At 41.7% G+C, this 18,688-nt stretch overlaps 1 protein-coding gene across 1 annotated transcript in view; it reads right to left on the bottom strand.

The window, feature by feature from the left end:
* Positions 1-1,670: 1,670 nt before the first annotated feature.
* ccdc114 (coiled-coil domain containing 114) overlaps positions 1,671-18,688 on the bottom strand; it is a 31,010-nt gene continuing 13,992 nt past the window's right edge. Inside the window, 2 exon segments of the mRNA XM_034166235.1 lie at positions 1,671-2,169; positions 17,879-17,960. Coding sequence (XP_034022126.1) covers positions 2,146-2,169; positions 17,879-17,960 — 106 coding nt within the window. The 3' untranslated portion in view covers positions 1,671-2,145.

Below are 18,688 nucleotides of genomic sequence, written 5' to 3'. Positions count from 1 at the left end.
GGAGGGTGCACTATGGTTACAGGCAGACTGACTGGGGAAATACCTGGCAACATTCCCAAATAAACAAACAAGGGAGGGAGGGGGGAGAGAGAGTGAGAGAGAGAGAGAAAGAAAGAGAGAGAAAGAGAAACAGTTGTATTTCAGAGTCCAGACAGTCAAAAGTGATAACAGTTGGTGATAATGAGGACATGGCATTTTATTACTGCTGTTGTTCCCAGAACAGACCAACTCTGGTGTACAGGAAGACCAATTTTGCTTAAAAAAAACCCCTTTAGATCTCTTAAAAAAGCACAATGCATCAGTCTAGTGGTCCGCAAATGAAAGAAATGGGCTCAAGCTTGAGGTTTTTTGAGAGAACCCCTGTGACTGCGGAAAAGGACGCAAACTGTTGCAGGCGATAAGGCCGAACACGCCGATGAGGAACAGACGAACAGGCCGCACAGGCATGTACGGTCTAGATAAGAGTGCGTAGGCACAATACCTGACCTGTCCTCGCATGTTCAAGTGTTTGTTCACAGGGTTGGGTGACTAGGTGTGCGTTGGATGAACGTCTCATTATCGTGCAACTATTTATTAAAGTAATTGGGATGAATCAAGTTAGACGTGATGGCTGCGTGTGCTTCATGCAAGAAATACCTGTAGAATATGAAGAAGAGTTAAAAGGACACTGCGAAGTCCAAAAAGCAAAGGAGAAAATCGGGAGAGTTGAGAGGGGGAAAAAAAGTGTAAAATGTGCTTATATGGAGAGGTGGAGGGAAAAGGAAGGTGGGGGGAGTGGCTGGTGGGGGGCATGGCCTGCAAAAGGAGGTGGGCCTTGGGCATGATGCAGGCCGTTTCCACATGCAAGGCTTTGTCGAGTGCAGGAAATGAGGTTTGTGTTGTCATTAAAAGGAATGTTTCTATGGCGATGCAGAGAGCCGTGTGCACAGTTCATAGGGTGAGGAGGGGCTAAGTGAGAGTAGAATTTCAAAGAAAGCAGGCTCCATCTCTTCTGAAGCGATACTGCACATAATTAACATAATGACTTAAATGTTTTTTTTTTTTTACTAGTTTTCACATCTGTTAAATAATTTGCTTTATAAAGCAATGTGACTTTTAAAGCCTAAAAATAGCAACGCATACATCTGTTTCGCTGAACTGAATATAAAAATGTGTTGTCCGAAATAGATTTTTCATTTTTCATTTGAAGGAAGTGGCACTGTGCTTGTTTCTGCTCTCACATACGCAGAATAAAGTCAAACATTTGAAAGTCTGTGAGATCAAAGTCAGTCTCATCACGGCACAGAACAAGACGTAACAACTATTTCAGATCAAAGGATAAAACAAAAAGATCTGCACGGTTGTCATATTGAACAGGAATTTTATTGAACATTTCTTGTAGACCACAAAAGAGAACTTTATGATGAGAAATCTTTAACAAATAATGTGATTTTAAAATAACAAAAACTTTAATCATCAGCCAACACAGTTCCTACTAAATCACTGTGCCAACTGAAGCCCTTCACCTCATTTTACAACCAGAGGAAAAGGGATTCAGCATGTACCAAAGGTTGTGCTGCCCCCAACCTTTCTGTCTGAGCACAGCAGCTGGTATAGTAAAACCAGGACTGAGGTCTGTGTGAGACCACAGCCAGATGGTAAAATACACATCAGAATAACAGCTGCTTAACAGTCGGAAAAGGCATTTTTTTTATAACCCCAAAGCCAATTAGTTTCAACTAAACACAACCAAGCCAATATTCATTAGAAAAGGTACAATCTGCAAAATTTAGCTTTAAATGATTGCATGTGCTTGCAGTCATATATCAGGCGTTCTTTAATATGACTGTGTAGTGATCAGGTGTCACATTAACGGCCCTATCTTGGCAGCGATTGCATACTAAATTGCACAGTGACGCACATGCTTTTGAGGTGTGTCCACATTTTATTTACTATTTAAAGGGTGCATAGACTGAGTGCAAAGTTGCTGGGTGTAAAGAGGGTTCATTCATGCCATTCATTAGACAAGAGAATGTAGAAGTTTGAGTATAACATCAACAAACTAACACTTGCGTTGTGATGTGCACCGTTTTGCGCCATGTGGAAAATAAATCCTTATTGTAAAACTGATTACTGAGGAAGATTTGGTTGCTGCTGCCTTCTGGACTAAAAGTCTTCTTGCTCCAGAACCTGAACCAGAACAGTACATAGTCAGTTTAAAACTCAAATAACATTTATTTGATCATATTCACCGAAGACCATGAGATTCATACACACTGGTTAAAAGCCTTCAAACAGAATTTTCCCAATTATAATATGCAGTCTATCTCAATATGAGGTTACTGAAAAATAATAGAAGATAGATTTATTTAAGTTTGTACAATGCCAGATTTTCAGTGGGTCAGAGGTTCACATTCACCCAAATGGCACGTAGGATTCCATGATTTTAGAAATACTTCTGGCCTCAGAGGCATCACACCTCTGCTAATATTTTAAACCTTTTCTCACATTATCTGTCCTTTTAATGAATGTCCACATACTCAAAAATTCAACAGCATGTCTTTCAGATCTGGCTCAAACCTTTCACAATATTTAGTTCTTGAAGGAATTATAATCAGAATTCAAAACATAAGAAAGATCTATCACGAAATAAACAATAAACAGTCATTTAAAGGGGCCAAAATGTAAACATTTCCAGGAAGAAAATATAGGTCACCAGGTGTCTTATAAATATTTTAAAGTGTGTATCCAAATATTTCCCACTGTCACAGAGGAGACCCATCTTAAAAGCAAGTAGTTTTCATGTCTGTAATGAATGTCCTGTTTCAGTGACTGTCCCTTTAAATGCAAAGAAATGGCTGCTTGCAAAGCCGAATGTTCTGTCCAAAAGGGAGCATATGTCCATATCTTCCCCATTAGACTGTGTGGGAATGACACCCAGCGCACAGACGGGTGTAGCAGGCCGAACAGTCCGCCCCTAAAAATCGGTCCACCTTTTGCATCTGCCCATGCGTCATTTCAGACCACAGCAGGACGTCTGAGACGGGGTCTCTTCACTCAAAGCAATGAAATGGATTAATGGGATTATTAACCATCAGATGATAAAGGTAAAACCTCTTAAATCATTCTAAAGTCAGTTTTAAGCAGAAAGGAGGTGAAATTCTGTGACGTTTTGAAATGTCGGACATGCTCGTTTAGCCATTTAGCTCTGATCGCTTCTGCCGCCTTTTATGATGAAATAATGCTGAATTTATGTGGAAATGATTGTTGTACAAAAGCTTCAGATACTGTATCTGTCGCTGAAATAGATGATGACTGGAGTGCAGTTTTAAGCAGAAATGAGGTGTTAATTTGTGAACCGCGTCATTGGGGGACCGATTTTTAGGGGGACCGTTCGGTTGGTGACACCGGTGTAACAGTTTATCTATGAAGGGTCAAAGTGATCAAAATTAATTGAAATATTGAATGTGGCAAATATGAGTGCAGTAAAACATAGATTGTGGTAAAAATGAAAGCAGTAAAACAATTAATGTGGTTAAAAGTGAAAGCAGCAAATATTGAATGTGGTTAAAAAATCAAAAGGGTAAAACTAGACTTGATAAAAATGGAAGGCGTGAAGTACTAAACATGAAAATGAGCGACAAAAAACATCATCTGATTAATATTGCCCCTTTGAAAATTAGAATCGTTAAATTTGGATGCCATTAAAATCCCATTACGGTAAATATTAATCTTATAAATATTATGTCTTAAAAATATAACATTGGCTAATTTAATTCACTGCCTCAATTTTAGTACCTCTACTTTACCCACTTCAATTGTATCATTTGCTGTACTCGATTTAATGTTGAATGTTTTCATTCACTGCCTCAATTTTTGTAGGTCTGCTTTACCCACTTCAGTTTTATCATTCACCGCGTCAACTGTGTAATTTTGCTCACTTCCGCTGGATCGGAATACGGCGGCAGCCACTGTTGCGACAGCGGAAATTTGTAGTCCAGAGCCACTGCGCATGTCACTGACCGCGGGGTGGCGCCACTGGGAGTCGCAGGCGAAGAGCGCCCAAATGACGTCGTTTTATACGCGACACAATCGTAAACAATGGCGGACTCCGTGTGTTTGCTCTGTGAGGTTTTAAGAGAAAGTTGCTGGTGATGAGACGAAACACGCTTGAAAAGTACAGAAGACTTTGGGAATTCATACAACAATATGAAGACGAGAAGATACGAGCTGCTAGAGACGAAGAGACAAAGCATGGCGGGAAGCTAATCGTTAGCTCATAAATAATAGGCTGTCACTATTAAGTATTAAAATTGTGGTTGTCAAAATAAAGCGTTAATTTAGATTAATTAATTACAGCACCTGTCACACTTTGCTCCATTTTGTTTAGACGTCAGTGACTTGGTCTGTAAATGAAGACACGTTTCTGAGAGCAATACAGTCACTTGCCCAGTTCCGGATCACTGCTGTAGTTTTTGTGCCGCCGTTTCTCGTAATCAGCACGAACAAGCTAATACTTGGTACCAATGGAAAGATTGATGTTTTGTCTACAAACGACCACAAGCTCGACCGGATCCAGCCGTCCTTGTGAATAGCAGAGGAATCAAAACATCCTGGTGTCTGCGGTGTGCGCGCTTTTTCTGACTCATTCTTGCAAGTTTTAAAGTAACGATCTCTAAGACGTAGCAAAGGTGAGTTAGCCGTTCGGTGTTTTTGGTTCTAGAGTGGGAAAATACTTACTTACTTGGGTAGAAAATGTCAGTGTGTTATGTCTTGCTGTTTAATTGCTGCGTGCATTTATCTCCGACGCGAAAATTTGCCAGTTGTGGATCACTGAAGCAGCAGCGTGTCTGTAGTTGTGAGCCTTGTGGACTTTGGGGGTCATCTCAACATCACGAATGGACATAAATGTGGGGGCTTTTACTTTTTAATTCGGGAGAAATCTCACCTCCACACTTCATTTTTTGCTCGTAAAAACGTATAACGGCGCTTTTTGAAACGAGGTAAAGTCTCATTTAATAAGTATTATTTCTATCATTTTGTGTTCAAAACACATTCTCGGGCACAGTGTGTATCATTCTGCATTAGAAGGGCTCCAGCCAGATGCCAGGAATGAACCCAAAGTGACGCAAAGTGTTGCGATCCGTTTCTGGCAAATTTTTGCGCCACACATAATGTGGCTTCACACTTTAAGTAGAAGCGCTACTCCACCCAGACTTTTTCAGCTAAATAACATCCAAATACCCAATACAACAATACACAATAAAGGACATTCAGTTGCATTATGGCTCCGTATAGCGGGACTTTAAAAAAGGTGATCCGGAACTGGGCAACCGTCTGTACATTTTTATTTATTTATTTATTTATTCATTCAATGTTTTACCAGGTAAGTCAATTGAGAACACTTTCTCATTTACAATGACGACCTGGACAAGAGGCAACACAGCAGGAGAGAATAACAGATTCACAATCTCCACATACAACAGTGAAAAACATACAGTAAAACAACTGCAGAAACAACAATAAAACAGAAAATGTTAAGAATTAAGATATACATTATTAAAAACATGTGCAATGGTCCTGTAAAATGTTAGAAATTGAGTTTTTAAAAGTAGATAGGGGTAAAAACTAAGCTTTAGAGACTGTTGTAAGTTATTCCAGTCACTTGCTGCAGAAAACTGGAAAGAGGAGCGACCAAAGACTGTGCGAACTTTTGGGACCACTAGACTGATGTAAGTGCTGGAGCGGAGAGCGCGACTAGAAGTGTGGATGTTTAGTAAAGAGCTCAAATAGGACGGAGCCAAGCCAATCAAACATTTGTAAATACACAATAGCCAATGGATTTGTCTACATGTGTGGAGAGAGGGCCACTTCACCATTGAGTACAAGTCACAGTGGTGCGTGGTGAAAGGTGTACCTGTAACAAAGCATATGGCAGCATGATATACAACATCAAGTTTGTGGAGTAGAGTCTTTGATGCCATTCTGTAAACTAAGTCTCCATAATCAAGGGTGGGGAGAACTGTAGTTTTTACCAAAAGCTCTCTTTTTGGGCGAGTGAAAGTGTTTTTATGGCGGTATAAAAAGCCAATTCTCGCCTTTGCTTTGGTGAGCAGGTTAATGATGTGGGTTTCAAAAACTACAGAGTTATCAAGCCATACACCTAGATACTTATAGTGCAAGACAGTCTGAATTTCTGATCCGTCCAGGGATACAATTTTACCTGGACTCTCAGGGAGCGGGAGGTTTCTGTTAAAGAACATACATTTGGTTTTTCTTGTACGAGGTCTATTAGAAAAGTATCCGACCTTATTATTTTTTCAAAAACCATATGGATTCGAATCACGTGTGATTACATCAGACATGCTTGAACCCTCGTGGGCATGCAAGAGTTTTTTCACGCCTGTCGGTTACGTCATTCGCTTGTGGGCAGTCTTTGAGTGAGGAGTCGCCCACCCTCTCGTCGTTTTTTTCATTGTTTAGGAATGGCTCAGAGACTGCTGCTTTGTTTGATCAAATTTTTTTCAAAACTGTAAGGCACAACTGAGTGGACACCATTCGATAAATTCAGCTGGTTTTCGGTAAAATTTTAACGGCTGATGAGAGATTTTGGTCTGGTAGTGTCGCCGTAAGGACGGCCCACAGCGCCTGACGGCGATCTGCGCTTCGAGGCGGCAGCGTCTCACCGTTTCAAGTTGAAAACTTCCACATTTCAGGCTCTGTTGACCCAGTAAGTCGTCAGAGAACAGAGAACTTTCAGAAGAAGTCAGCATGAGGAGTTTATTCGGACATTCCATTGTTAACGGACATTTTGTAATGAAAGAACGTGCGGGCAGAGTCGCATGTCGGGCCGGACCCGACCGCGGGGGGTCGCGACAGGAAAAACACCTCCATTGGAAACCTTAACGGGCAAGTTGGAACATGCCCAAGCTGTTAAACAATTTCTCAGTTACTCACTTGTTGAAAGCCATCAAAAGCCGCCTGAATTTTACAAATGGTTTTCAACACGGAGGTGTTTTTCCTGTCGCAGCGCACACAGATTTCCCGAGTCGTCACGGAAACGACTCGGCAAATTTGCGCGCACGTCTTTCATTAAAAAATGTCCTTAAACAGTGGAATGTCCGCATAAAGTCCTCACGCTGGCCTCTTCTGAATCTTATCTGTTCTCTCACGACGTCCTGGGTGAATTAAGCCTTAAATTAGGATGTTTTCAGCTCTAAACAGGCCGACAACGGCACCTGGAAGCGCTGCAGGACGTCCCGCTCCGTGGGAAGTCCTTACACCGACAGAAACACCCCATAATCTCTCATCAGCCGTTAAACTTTTCACCGAAAACCAGCTTAATTTCTCGAATAGTATCCACTTGGATATTCCTCACAGGTCCAGAAAAATTTTTGATAAAGCAACGCGTGCCGTCTCGAGCAGCGTGTGAAACAAAGGAATTCAGCCGAGAGGGCGTGACCACATCTCACTCAAGGCCTGCCCACAGGGAAATGACGTCACCGACACTCGTGAAAAAACACGCATGCGCACAAGGGTTCAAGCATGATTGGTGTAATCGCATGTCATTCAAATACATATAGTTAAAAAAAAAAAGGGTCGGTTTATTATCTAAGAGACCTCGTATTTAACGCAAGTCGAAGCTCAGAAAAGGCATATTGAAGTGAAATGAAGCTGTCTTGGAGCAAAGACAGACTAGTGTTGAAACGGACTATGCACATACAGGATAGTGTCATCTGCGTACAAATGCATTTGACACTGACCTGCAGCATATGTGATATTATTTATGTAAATATTGAACAGAGTGGGGCCTAGGGTGGATCCTTGAGGCAGACCTTTGTGAAGAGGTAGGGGTTCTGAGAGGAGCCCTTCAACTCTCATCGCCTGCATACGCCCAGAGCAAAAGCTTTTAAACCATGTAATGGAGTTGTCTGAAAAACCTGTCTCCCGTAGCCTATCCATCAAGATGTTTAAGTCCACAGAATCAAAAGCTTTGGCTAAGTCAACAAACATAGCCACACAGTACTCCTTATTGTCAACAGCATTGATGATATCATTGAGGACCTTCAATGAGGCAGTCAGACAGCTGTGCCTGGCTCTACATCCAGACTGCAATGGGTTATAGATTTGGTAAGACTCCAGGTAATCTATCAGCTGTATGTTGACAATTTTTTCAAAGATTTTCGAAAGACAGGGCAAGATGGAAATTGGCCTGAAGCAGTTCATGTCACTGTTGTCTCCTCCTTTAAATAGAGGAGTGACCACAGCAGATTTCCAATCTTTTTGAAAAACCCCAGTCTGTAAGGAAAGATTGAATAGTCTACAGATGGGGGCTGCTAAAATGTGAGCTGCTGTTTTCAAAAAGAAAGGCTCTAGTGAATCGAGTCCGGCAGATTTAGAAGTGTCCAGTCTCAGCAGTTCATTGAGCACTTCAGATTCCAGGATGGGATGGATAGAGAAGACAGGTCTATCAGGGGCTGATTGGGGTTGTTTCACAGGGGTTGTGGCCTGAGATAAAAGGTCTGTATGGCCAACCTGAGCAAAGTGTTTATTAAAATTGTCCATAATTTTTGCCTTATCAGTGATAACCACACCATCAGCTTTGATCATGATTGGCAGACAGGGACTTATTTTCTTATTTTCCTTAGACTTAATTGAACTCCAGAATTTTTTAGGGTCAGCACTACTAGCGAGTAATTGCTCTTTAAAATGAGTAACTTTTGCCCTTCTAATTGTCTGAGTGCATTTGTTTCGGACAGCTCTATAGGTCTGCCAATCTGATTATTAGAGAATTTAGCTTTTTGCCAAAGATGGTGTTTCTGACAGATGAGCTCAGCTAAATCTGGTCTAAACCAAGGACTATATCGATTTTTTACTCTTATTTTTCTTAGGGGAGCATGTTTGTTTAAAATTGAAGTGAACAAACTTTTGAAATGTGACCAGGCAACTTCAACATTAGGGATAAGATCAATGCTGCGCCAATTAACTTGGGATAGATCATGTAGGAAGGCCTGCTCGTCAAAATGTTTTGTTAGCCATTTGAATATAATCAGAGGTGGGGTTTGTGGAGTAATGCTCTTGCGAACACAGGCTATGATACAGTGATCACTTAGACTTTGACAGAATACACATGACATATTTATCAGGTCCGTTAGTAAGTATAACATCAATCAGTGTCCCAATGTTCATAAACCTGGAGTTATACCTGGTGGGGCTTGACACAATCTGGGACAAGCCAAGTGCATCTAATTGTAACTGCACTGATGGTAGAGGGTTAAGCATGCCCCAGTTCAGGTCCCCAAGCAAGATGAATTCTGAAGTAACATAAGGAGCAATAAGCTCACTAATAGCAGGGAGAGCACAGGCAGGTGCTGAGGGTGGTCTGTAGCAACTAGCAACAATGATAGAGAAGTCTGTAGACAGGTTAACCTTCATGATGACCAACTCAAATTGCTTTGCAACAGATTTAGATGTTAACACTGAGCAATGTAAATTTGCCTTGGAATAAATGGCTACTCCACCCCCCTTGGAACTTCTGTCCTGGCGAAATATATTATATCCAGGGATGGCGACTACAGAATCAGGGGTGGATTTTTTGAGCCAGGTCTCAGAGATAACCAGAACATCAGGGTTTGAAGTGTGGACATAAGCAGTCAACTCAGCCATTTTTGGGATCAGGCTGCGGGTGTTTAGATGTAAAACACCTAGGTGCTTTCTAGTGTAGAAGGAGTCAAAAGTTAATTGATGTTCACTGGGGGGTCTGAATGTAGGGACATTAGTCAGCAAACTGTGATCAGGACCTGGATTAGGTTGAATGTTTCCTGAAATAAGCAGAAGGGCAATGAGGCACCTCTGCTGGATGTCACAGTCTGTAAGTGACATCCACCTTGGTCTGATGTCCAGCAGAGAGGTGGAGTGGTGATAAAATGTACTCCTTCAAAACCAGAATACTTATGTGTGGGAGCAGAGTTGGGGAGTCATAGCTGATTGGAGGCGGTGTGGGTGACAATGATGCCGGATCCCGATCAGCTGGACGCGTCCCCCTGCCAGGCAACATAGGTGCAGCACCAAGCGCGCTGCAGTAGGGGGAATGCTCAAAGCAGACTTCCAGTAAACACAGCAGGGCAAGACGCACAGGAAAAAACAGCCCATAGTCCGCGAAGGATCCGCTGGTCCCGCTGCGTGTTGGCTCCGGATCCGCCCCATGATAAAATCCAGTCCGTGATTTTTCCACTATGAGGAGCCAGCAGTACAGTGATACGGTGAGCCGCTGACAGCAGGTGGAGGACAGCTAGCAGCAGGGCAAGCAGGCCCAGGTGGAGGACAGCTAGCAGCAGGGCATGCAGGCTCAGGTGGAAAGCAGCTAGCAGCAGGGCAGGCAGGCTCAGGTGGAAAGCAGCTAGCAGCAGGGCAGGCAGGCTCAGGTGGAAAGCAGCTAGTAGCAGGGCAGGCAGGCCCAGATGGAGAGCAGCTAGCAGCAGGGCAGACAGGCCCAGATGGAGAGCAGCTTTTTACTCCTTAAAAGTCGAAGCCACAGAACTTTCCCAAACTGTTCAAAGTAAGACTTGAGCTGAGGCTCAAACAGCCCAACAGGTAGGCAACTCCTGACACTGTTACCTTATATCAGGGGTGGGCAATCATGTGCCATGAAGGGCCGAGACACTGTAGGTTTTCCTTACTACCAATTGCCTCAGCAGGTGATTTCATTCATGATCAGGTGTTTCAGCAGGTGATTTCATTCATGATCAGGTGTTTCAGCAGGTGATTTCATTGACGATCAGGTGTTTATGTTCAGGGGAGAAGCTCATCAGCAACCCACCTGCTGAGGTGATTGGTTGCAACGAAAACCTGCAGTGTCTCGGCCCTCGCTGCCCACCCCTGCCTTATATTCTTACAAAGTGATTTATCTTTTCATGTGTTGTGGTCTGTTTATGATCTGGACCCCAAACGTGTTGAGGCAGTTTTCCAGGCGAGAAAATGCAGCTACTCTGGTTATGTGTTATGTTACATGTAGATGTCAGTACTTTTATACTGAAGTAACTTGCTTTGATAACTATTGTTAAAAATCAAACGTGGGAGTTTGGGCGTTTACCGACGTTCATGCACAAAATGTTAATTCGGTTTTAATGACCGTTAATTAACGTCATCACTGAACTCGAACAGGTTAAAACGCATTAAAAACGTTTGTTTTTCATCCAGATTTTAATGTTCAATAGACAAATTTAAATATGAAATCTCATAAGATAATTATTAAAGGCATCATATTGTGCAGAAAATCAGCTTCCAAACTCCCACAATTCTGTTTTTATAGGCATTCTTTATAATACAGCCTTTTATTGTCATTGTACACATAAATACAATGAAATTTGTCTGCACTCCAAATTTCAGTTAGACACGTCTTCTAATTTAAGATCAATTTACAGCTTAATACCTGCTTGATGTGTAACAGAAATAACACACATCCTGTTTACCAGATTATTCAATGCCCCAAACACACAGATTTTTAAAATATACCTGCAATGAAATGATTCATTTAGATTAACTAATCACAAACCCTGTAATCAATTACATTATTTTTTAATAGCCTGACAGCACTAATTAAAATATGTATGCTGTATGTGTGTGTTTCAGATGGTTTTCTCAGACACCGTTGAAAAGGTTCATGCCATGGAATGGGATACCTGTCAACATTTGCCTACACGTCATACACCGGTTATGTTTCACTGAATTTTGAATAAACTTTTGTACTTTTTGCTAAAATTTCTCCACTTTTGTGTAACATCAATTTGATTTGTAAAAGTTACCAAGGTTTACTGATTTAAATTAAATGCTAACAGTTTGAAAAGCCGTTTAAGCAAAATTCAGTAGTAAAATACGTTTTACATTTAATGGGGTCATAAATGTAAATGGAAGTAAACAGACAGTAAAACTGGTTGTTCAAAATATCTGAATAAATTACTTCTGGTTTGGTATAAGTCATCCAGCAGAATTATACACCACAGTACAATAGTTTGTGGTAAAATGTTACATCACATCAAACCCTAAACCTAGTATAGCCAGAATTCCTTGATGTAATGGTGCTATCACTGAAGTGACTAAACCTTTTCATGTTGAATACCATTTGCTAAAATCTCAGTTTAGACATGATTATTCCAGCATCTTTGTAAAGATTTAGCCAGGTGTAATGTGCAGTGTCTTCTGGAGTAGCAAATCCCAAATTAAAATTCTTAGAAATGAACCATCATCGTACCAAAACGTCAATGACTAAATGTTTTTTACTGCTGACTCAGCCAGAAATGACAAATTATGATACAATCACATAAGTCAAAATGTTTACTGCAACTAAAAGAAGAGCAAATACCCCTCCAAAATAAATAAATAAATACATAAATCTGTGCAATACAAACTATACAAAAGTTCCACATGTCTATAGTCCTGGGGTGGGGGCGCAGGACACATGGCCCGGTCATGCATCGCGTGGATAAGCTCGCCCAGCACATCAAGGATTGCCCGATTAAACGCAGCTTCCACCTCCGTTGCTTCTTCGAGGATCAGCCGGATGTGTCGATCACACTGAACCCAGTTCAGCTTCAACCTCAACATCGCTGGGTGGACAGATTCTCCTGCTGGAACAGGCTCCTTTTATTCTTGCCTGGACAATAATGAAGGTAGAAATGGGAAGTGATAAACAAAAGCAAGTTTTAAAAAATTCTACCTCTCTCTCTCTCTCTCTCTATATATATATATATATACATACACACACGTACATACATACAGAGTGCCCCCCCCCCCCAAAAAAAAACAAGAATTGTAATATTAAAAAAAAAAAACCTTTCAGTTTCTATATGATCATTCTCCAGACTTTCACTTATCTTGATCACTTTGCATAAAAGTTATGTTTTTTCAAAATTTTGCTCCAACAAATCAGACAATTTGGAGCATAATTTGAAAGAAGCTGACTTTCATGCAAAGCAACTAAGATAACTGAAATTTTGGGGAAGGTCCATCAAAATTTGCTGGACCTTAGTGGGATTTTTTTTTTGTTTTGTTTTACAATATTTTTATGGCTTTCTTTTTTTTGGGGGGGGGGGGGGGGGTGTCACCCTGTGTGTACGAGGTCTGTCCGTAAAGAATCGTACCTTTTTATTTTTTTCAAAAACTATATGGATTTCATTCATATGTTTTTACGTCAGACATGCTTGAACCCTCGTGCGCATGCGTGAGTTTTTCCACGCCTGTCGGTGACGTCATTCGCCTGTGAGCACGCCTTGTGGAAGGAGTGGTCCCGCCCCCTCGTCGGATTTTCATTGTCTGGAAATGGCGGAATGAAAAGGACTTTTTTTCCATCAGAATTTTTTCAGAAGCTGTTAGAGACTGGCACCTGGAAACCATTCGAAAAATTTATCTGGCTTTCAGTGAAAATTTTATGGGCTTCACAGAGAATAAGGACTTTAACTACAGGTTTAAGGACCCCTTTAAAGGACGGTCGGTGCGCCGCACTGCGAGCTGCGACGATGCGGCACAAACCACTGGATCATTTCTAAGCTGATGGCTCTGTGGTTATCACAAGACCTGGACATCAGCCATTTTCCGGCAGATTTCACTTTTAACAAGAGATTTTGTCATGGAAAGCCGCGCGGAGGCTTCGCGCGTCATGACCGATTCGCTGATGAAGCGAGACAAAGGAACACCTCCGTTTCGGCATGTTAGAGGACAAGTTGGGACATGTCCAGCTCTCCACAAGTTCTTTTATACTCACTCGACTGGTAAGCACTGAAAGCCGAGATAGACATGTCTCAACTTGTCCTGACTTGTTGTGATTCAAATCCATATGGTTTTTGAAAAAAATAAGGTCGGATACTTTTCTAATAGACCTCGTATATATATATATATATATATATATATATATATATATATATATATATATATATATATATATATATATATATATACACACACACACCGTTATTAGGGAAAAACATTTTGGAGCTAAAAGCTATGTGATGTGAGACATTATTCTTACCAGTGATGACACGTTGCTGTGTAGTGCTGGACGTTGATGGTCGAACCCTCCTCGCTTATGGAACTGGATTCTTCAACAAAAACACAAAATCACGACATGTTCAAAAAAATAAAGTAATGGCACTAAATTAGATGTAAACGTTTGTTGTCATGCTGACTTGAGGTGTTTTTCTGTCAGAAGTTAATAGTACCTTAAAGCTGAGCACAGAGTTAGCTAGCTCGCTAGTTAGTAGTCAGCTAGCTCACTGTGTCTGAATACACAAGACAACGTTACTTTAACACAAGTTTAGACTCAAAATCTTTGTTAAAGTGTGCTTCCCACCAATGGGATAAGTAACATTAAACGGTGCTTTCAAGCAGACGACAGACAAAGTCACAAAAACACTTACCAACAAAGCTGTGGCCGAGTCGCGATCATCCTGCCTCCGGGTGCTCATCGGTCGGTGTACGTAAACAGCGTTCCTTCGGTCGAACCGTTTCCAGCCCTTACAGTCTGACCTACTCCGGTCGTTGTGGTCCTGTAATCACTTTTAAGCTTTTTCAGCTGTTCTCTGCGTTGCTGTAATGTCCGGTGAGCCGGGTGCTGCCAAAGACTGGGAGATTTTCTCATTTCGGGTCGCTTCATCCACCTCTCTGTATTCTCTCCAACGCCACCAAACAGAAACGTCCGCAACTCATCCACGGACCAGTGCGAGTAAAAAAAACAAACAAAAAACCTCGCCGTGAAACGGAAGAAAAACCCAGTTTCTGTAACACCACTGTGACTATTTAAAAATGGCGGGTTTGAGTCTCGTCTCGGACGGTGCGCTCATGTCTCGTCCAGTGACAAGTTTCTCTGACCAATCAGTGGCCGGCAGCCTGTCGACGTCACATTTTAGTATCGGCTCGGCTCGCTTGGAACCGCTCCTGAGCAGGTACTAAAAAAACCACTCGGTACCAGGTGCTAACCCTAATAGAAAAGCAAAAAACCGAGTAGAGTCGAGCAGTGGCTAAATCAAATGCAAGGCTGGGACTAATCAAGCGTTCATTCCATGACATGCAATCTACGACCTTTAAGCAACTATACAAATCTCTAGTGAGGCCTATAGTTGAGTACTGCACAGTTCTTACCCACGGTGTGTACAGGCAAGATGAGGACAGGGTTGAAAAAGTACAGAGACGTGCAACGAAGCTAGTTAAGGACCTGAAAACTCTGCCTTATACTGAACGTCTGCAAACACTTCACTCACCCACACTAAAGTAAAGGCGCAGAAGAGCTGACATTCTACAAGTGTATAGGATTCTTAATGGGATTGATGACCTTGAAGTGTCCCAGTTCTTCTCACTACAGACATCAGGCAGAACACGCTCTAATGGGTTCAAGATTTTCAAGCAACATTGCCAGACTAAACTTAGAGGCAACAGTTTTAGCCAGAGAGTAGTGGATCCATGGAATGCCCCGCCCACCGAAATTGTGACAGCTCCATCTTTGAACCATCTTAAATCGTCTCTCGAACGGCACTGGAAACGTGACTCAGACAAATGGACAGTTTAGTGACAATATATAATTATATACACTAAGACAGGTACTGGGTTTAACGAAATAGAGGACAACCAGTCAGTGACTGACAATCCTAACACTCAGTAAGTAAGTACTCACTAAGTAAGAGCCAAGTAGAGCAGAGCAGTGCTACTTTTGTGAAGTAGAAAAGCGCTTTTAGATTTGGGCGCTTTTAGCTTTGGGCGCTCTTCGCCCCCGACTCCCACTGGCGCCACTCCGCGGTCAGTGACATGTGCAGTGGCTCTGGACTACAAATTTCCGCTGTCGCAACAGTGGCTGCTGCCATATTCCGATCCAGCGGAAGTGAGCAAAATTGCACAGTTGACGCGGTGAATGATAAAACTGAAGTGGGTAAAGCGGACCTACTAAAATTGAGGCAGTGAATGAAAACATTCAACATTAAATCGAGTACAGCAAATGATACAATTGAAGTGGGTAGAGGTACTAAAATCGAGGCAGTGAATTAAATTAGCCAATGTTATATTTTTAAGACATAATATTTCTAAGATTAATATTTACCATAATGGGATTTTAATGGCATCCAAATTTAACGATTCTAATTTTCAAAAGGGCAATATTAATCAGATGTTTTTTACGTCACTCACTTTCATATTTAGTACTTCACACCTTCCATTTTTATCAAGTCCAGTTTTACCCTTTTACCCGTTTTACTGCGTTCATATTTACCACATTCAATATTTCAATGAATTTTGATCACTTTGACCCTTCATATTTATTTTCCTCAGATGCTCCCTTTATAAGATATCTTGCACCCCGGGGGGGAAGATGTCCTAGGATATCAATATCTTGTTAAAACGAAGTTTTGCAAGATATACTGTTAGACCGGCTCAGTAGGCATGTCTCATACCCTGTGTCTGAATACCGAGTGTGTACTTAACGTCGGTTAGTATATACTACTCAATCGTTACAGTAATGCTTACTAGAAGTAAGCGAATAAGTACAGAATTCAAACATACTATGTCGGTGCCATTTTATCTGTCCTTTGACTTGGAACAAAGTGACATATGCGCATACTCACAGTTCAAGAAAAATTTCTTTTCCAAAAGCAGACTTTTTCATGGTTCTTGATGTATTGTATAATCACATAGTCCCTTGGATGTCAGTACCTTTTTCATGTATGACCACCATTTTCTCAGAATTTTCTGAAATTCTTTGGTTACCGGTATAGTCCCTATGTAGAGCCCTGCACGAGACTATTTTCTTCATCCCGCTCCTGCCTGCTCGTGCTGAATTTCGGACCATTACCGCCTGCAACCGCAACATGTATGTTACACTCCCGCCCGTTCGCACAATGTTTATGTCCAGTCCCACCCACACCTGTGAAACTCTGAGAATTTATGCCTGCACAATAATAGAAATGCATTGATTTTGTGTCTTCTCTCATCCCACAGGAGAAAACACATAATTTAGGCTATTAATAAAGAGATTTGTGGGGTTGTTCATTTCGTTTCCCTGGCCTGTATGTCTCCTGATGCACTGGTCAGTATTAGTGCTCCTATGTCATGGTTTTCATTTAATTTAAAGACAGTTTCATATGTGTGCCCTATATGGGCATGCGGTGGGTTGCTGCGGCACCTCCCGCTGCAGCTGCGTCTCTGTATGTGTACCTGTTCCTCCTATCCACTCCTGTTGTCTGTTGCTCATGTTAAATTAAAGACACTCTATTTAACCTGAAAGTAGTGTGTGGGCACCACATACTTTTACACTATTCTCCTTATTTGACTTCCGACTCCTTATTGTTGCTTCCATTCCACAGTGTTTTTTTTTAGCCCCCTGTTCCCACCTGCTGCGAAGTTCTAACTGTTCGCTCCTGCCAGATTTGTGTTGGGTCCCGCTGGACCCAGCGGGCCCCAGTCCCGATGCACTTCTCTAGTATGTGCACAATGTAGGCAGTAGATCATCCTGGTACCATTCACCTACTACTAAATGCACAATGAGTATTTGGACACCCTAAAGATTGTGCTTACTGCTTTTTCCCTTCTACAGTGCTGTGAAAAAGTTAGTGCTCCCTTGAGCTTTTACATGTTTGAAATTTTTATGACTTCAAAAACAAACAAAAAAGAAATTCAGGTTTTTAATATTAAAATTTCTAGAATTATGCCCTTTAAACTCATAGTGAATAGTAACCTTTACATCATGAGCACAATGACTTTGTGCAATACGAATATTTTAATTTAACCAGGTTAATCTCATTGAGATCAAGATCTCTTTTACAAGGGAGACCTGGACAATTATAAACTTTCTAGTTCACCTAACCAGCATGTCTTTAGATATATGACCCCTTTAATTAAGCACTGAACACATTACTGCACTTACCCCCTTCATTAACCTTTGGCGAAGTTCCCCATGTGAAAGTGGCCGATCTTCAGTGACAAAAGAGTCTGTGTCGTACTCCACTCTGAGGAGTCAAAACAACACCAACACATACAGGAAGCTCAGTCGTCAACATTGTTGTTTGATCTCCTCAAATCTAGTTTTACTTCCAAACACAGATTGAGGACCATTCCAGTTTGTGATATTTATTTGAACATTTAAAGCAGTGGTGTCCAAACTATTCCAGAAAGGGTCGAGAGAGTGCAGATTTTCTTACTCCAGCAGGTGATTTCACTGATTAACATCACTTTGATCAGATGGGATGAGGTCATCAGTGAAATCACCTGCTGGAGTCAGTGGCAGAGTCCTTAAGGCTTTCAACAGAGGTGTTTTTCCTGTGGCGGAGCGAGCCGACGCGCGGACCCGTCCGCACGTCTTTCATTAAAAAAATCTCCTTTAACAGTGGAATATCCGGATAAAATGCTGAAACCGACTTCTTCTGAAACTTCTCTGTTCTCTCACGACGTCCTGGATCAATAGAGCCTGAAATGTGGAGGTTTTCAGCTTGAACAGGCTGACGACGGCGCCTGAGAGCGCTGCACGACGTCTCGCACCGTGGGAAGTCCTTAAAGCGACAGAATCACCTCAAAATCTCTCATCAGCCGTTAACATTTTCACTGAAAACCAGCTTAATTTTTCGAACCCTGTCCACTTCGATGTGTCTCACAGGTTTAGAAAAAATTTTGATCAAACAACGCGCCAGTCTCTCAGCAACTTCTCAGACAAAGGAATTCCGACGAGGGGCTGGACGAC

Source organism: Thalassophryne amazonica, chromosome 3 (genome assembly GCF_902500255.1).
Source record: "Thalassophryne amazonica chromosome 3, fThaAma1.1, whole genome shotgun sequence".
In the NCBI taxonomy this organism is placed as follows: Eukaryota; Metazoa; Chordata; class Actinopteri; order Batrachoidiformes; family Batrachoididae; genus Thalassophryne; species Thalassophryne amazonica.
This window is presented reverse-complemented; position numbering and strand designations above follow the sequence as displayed.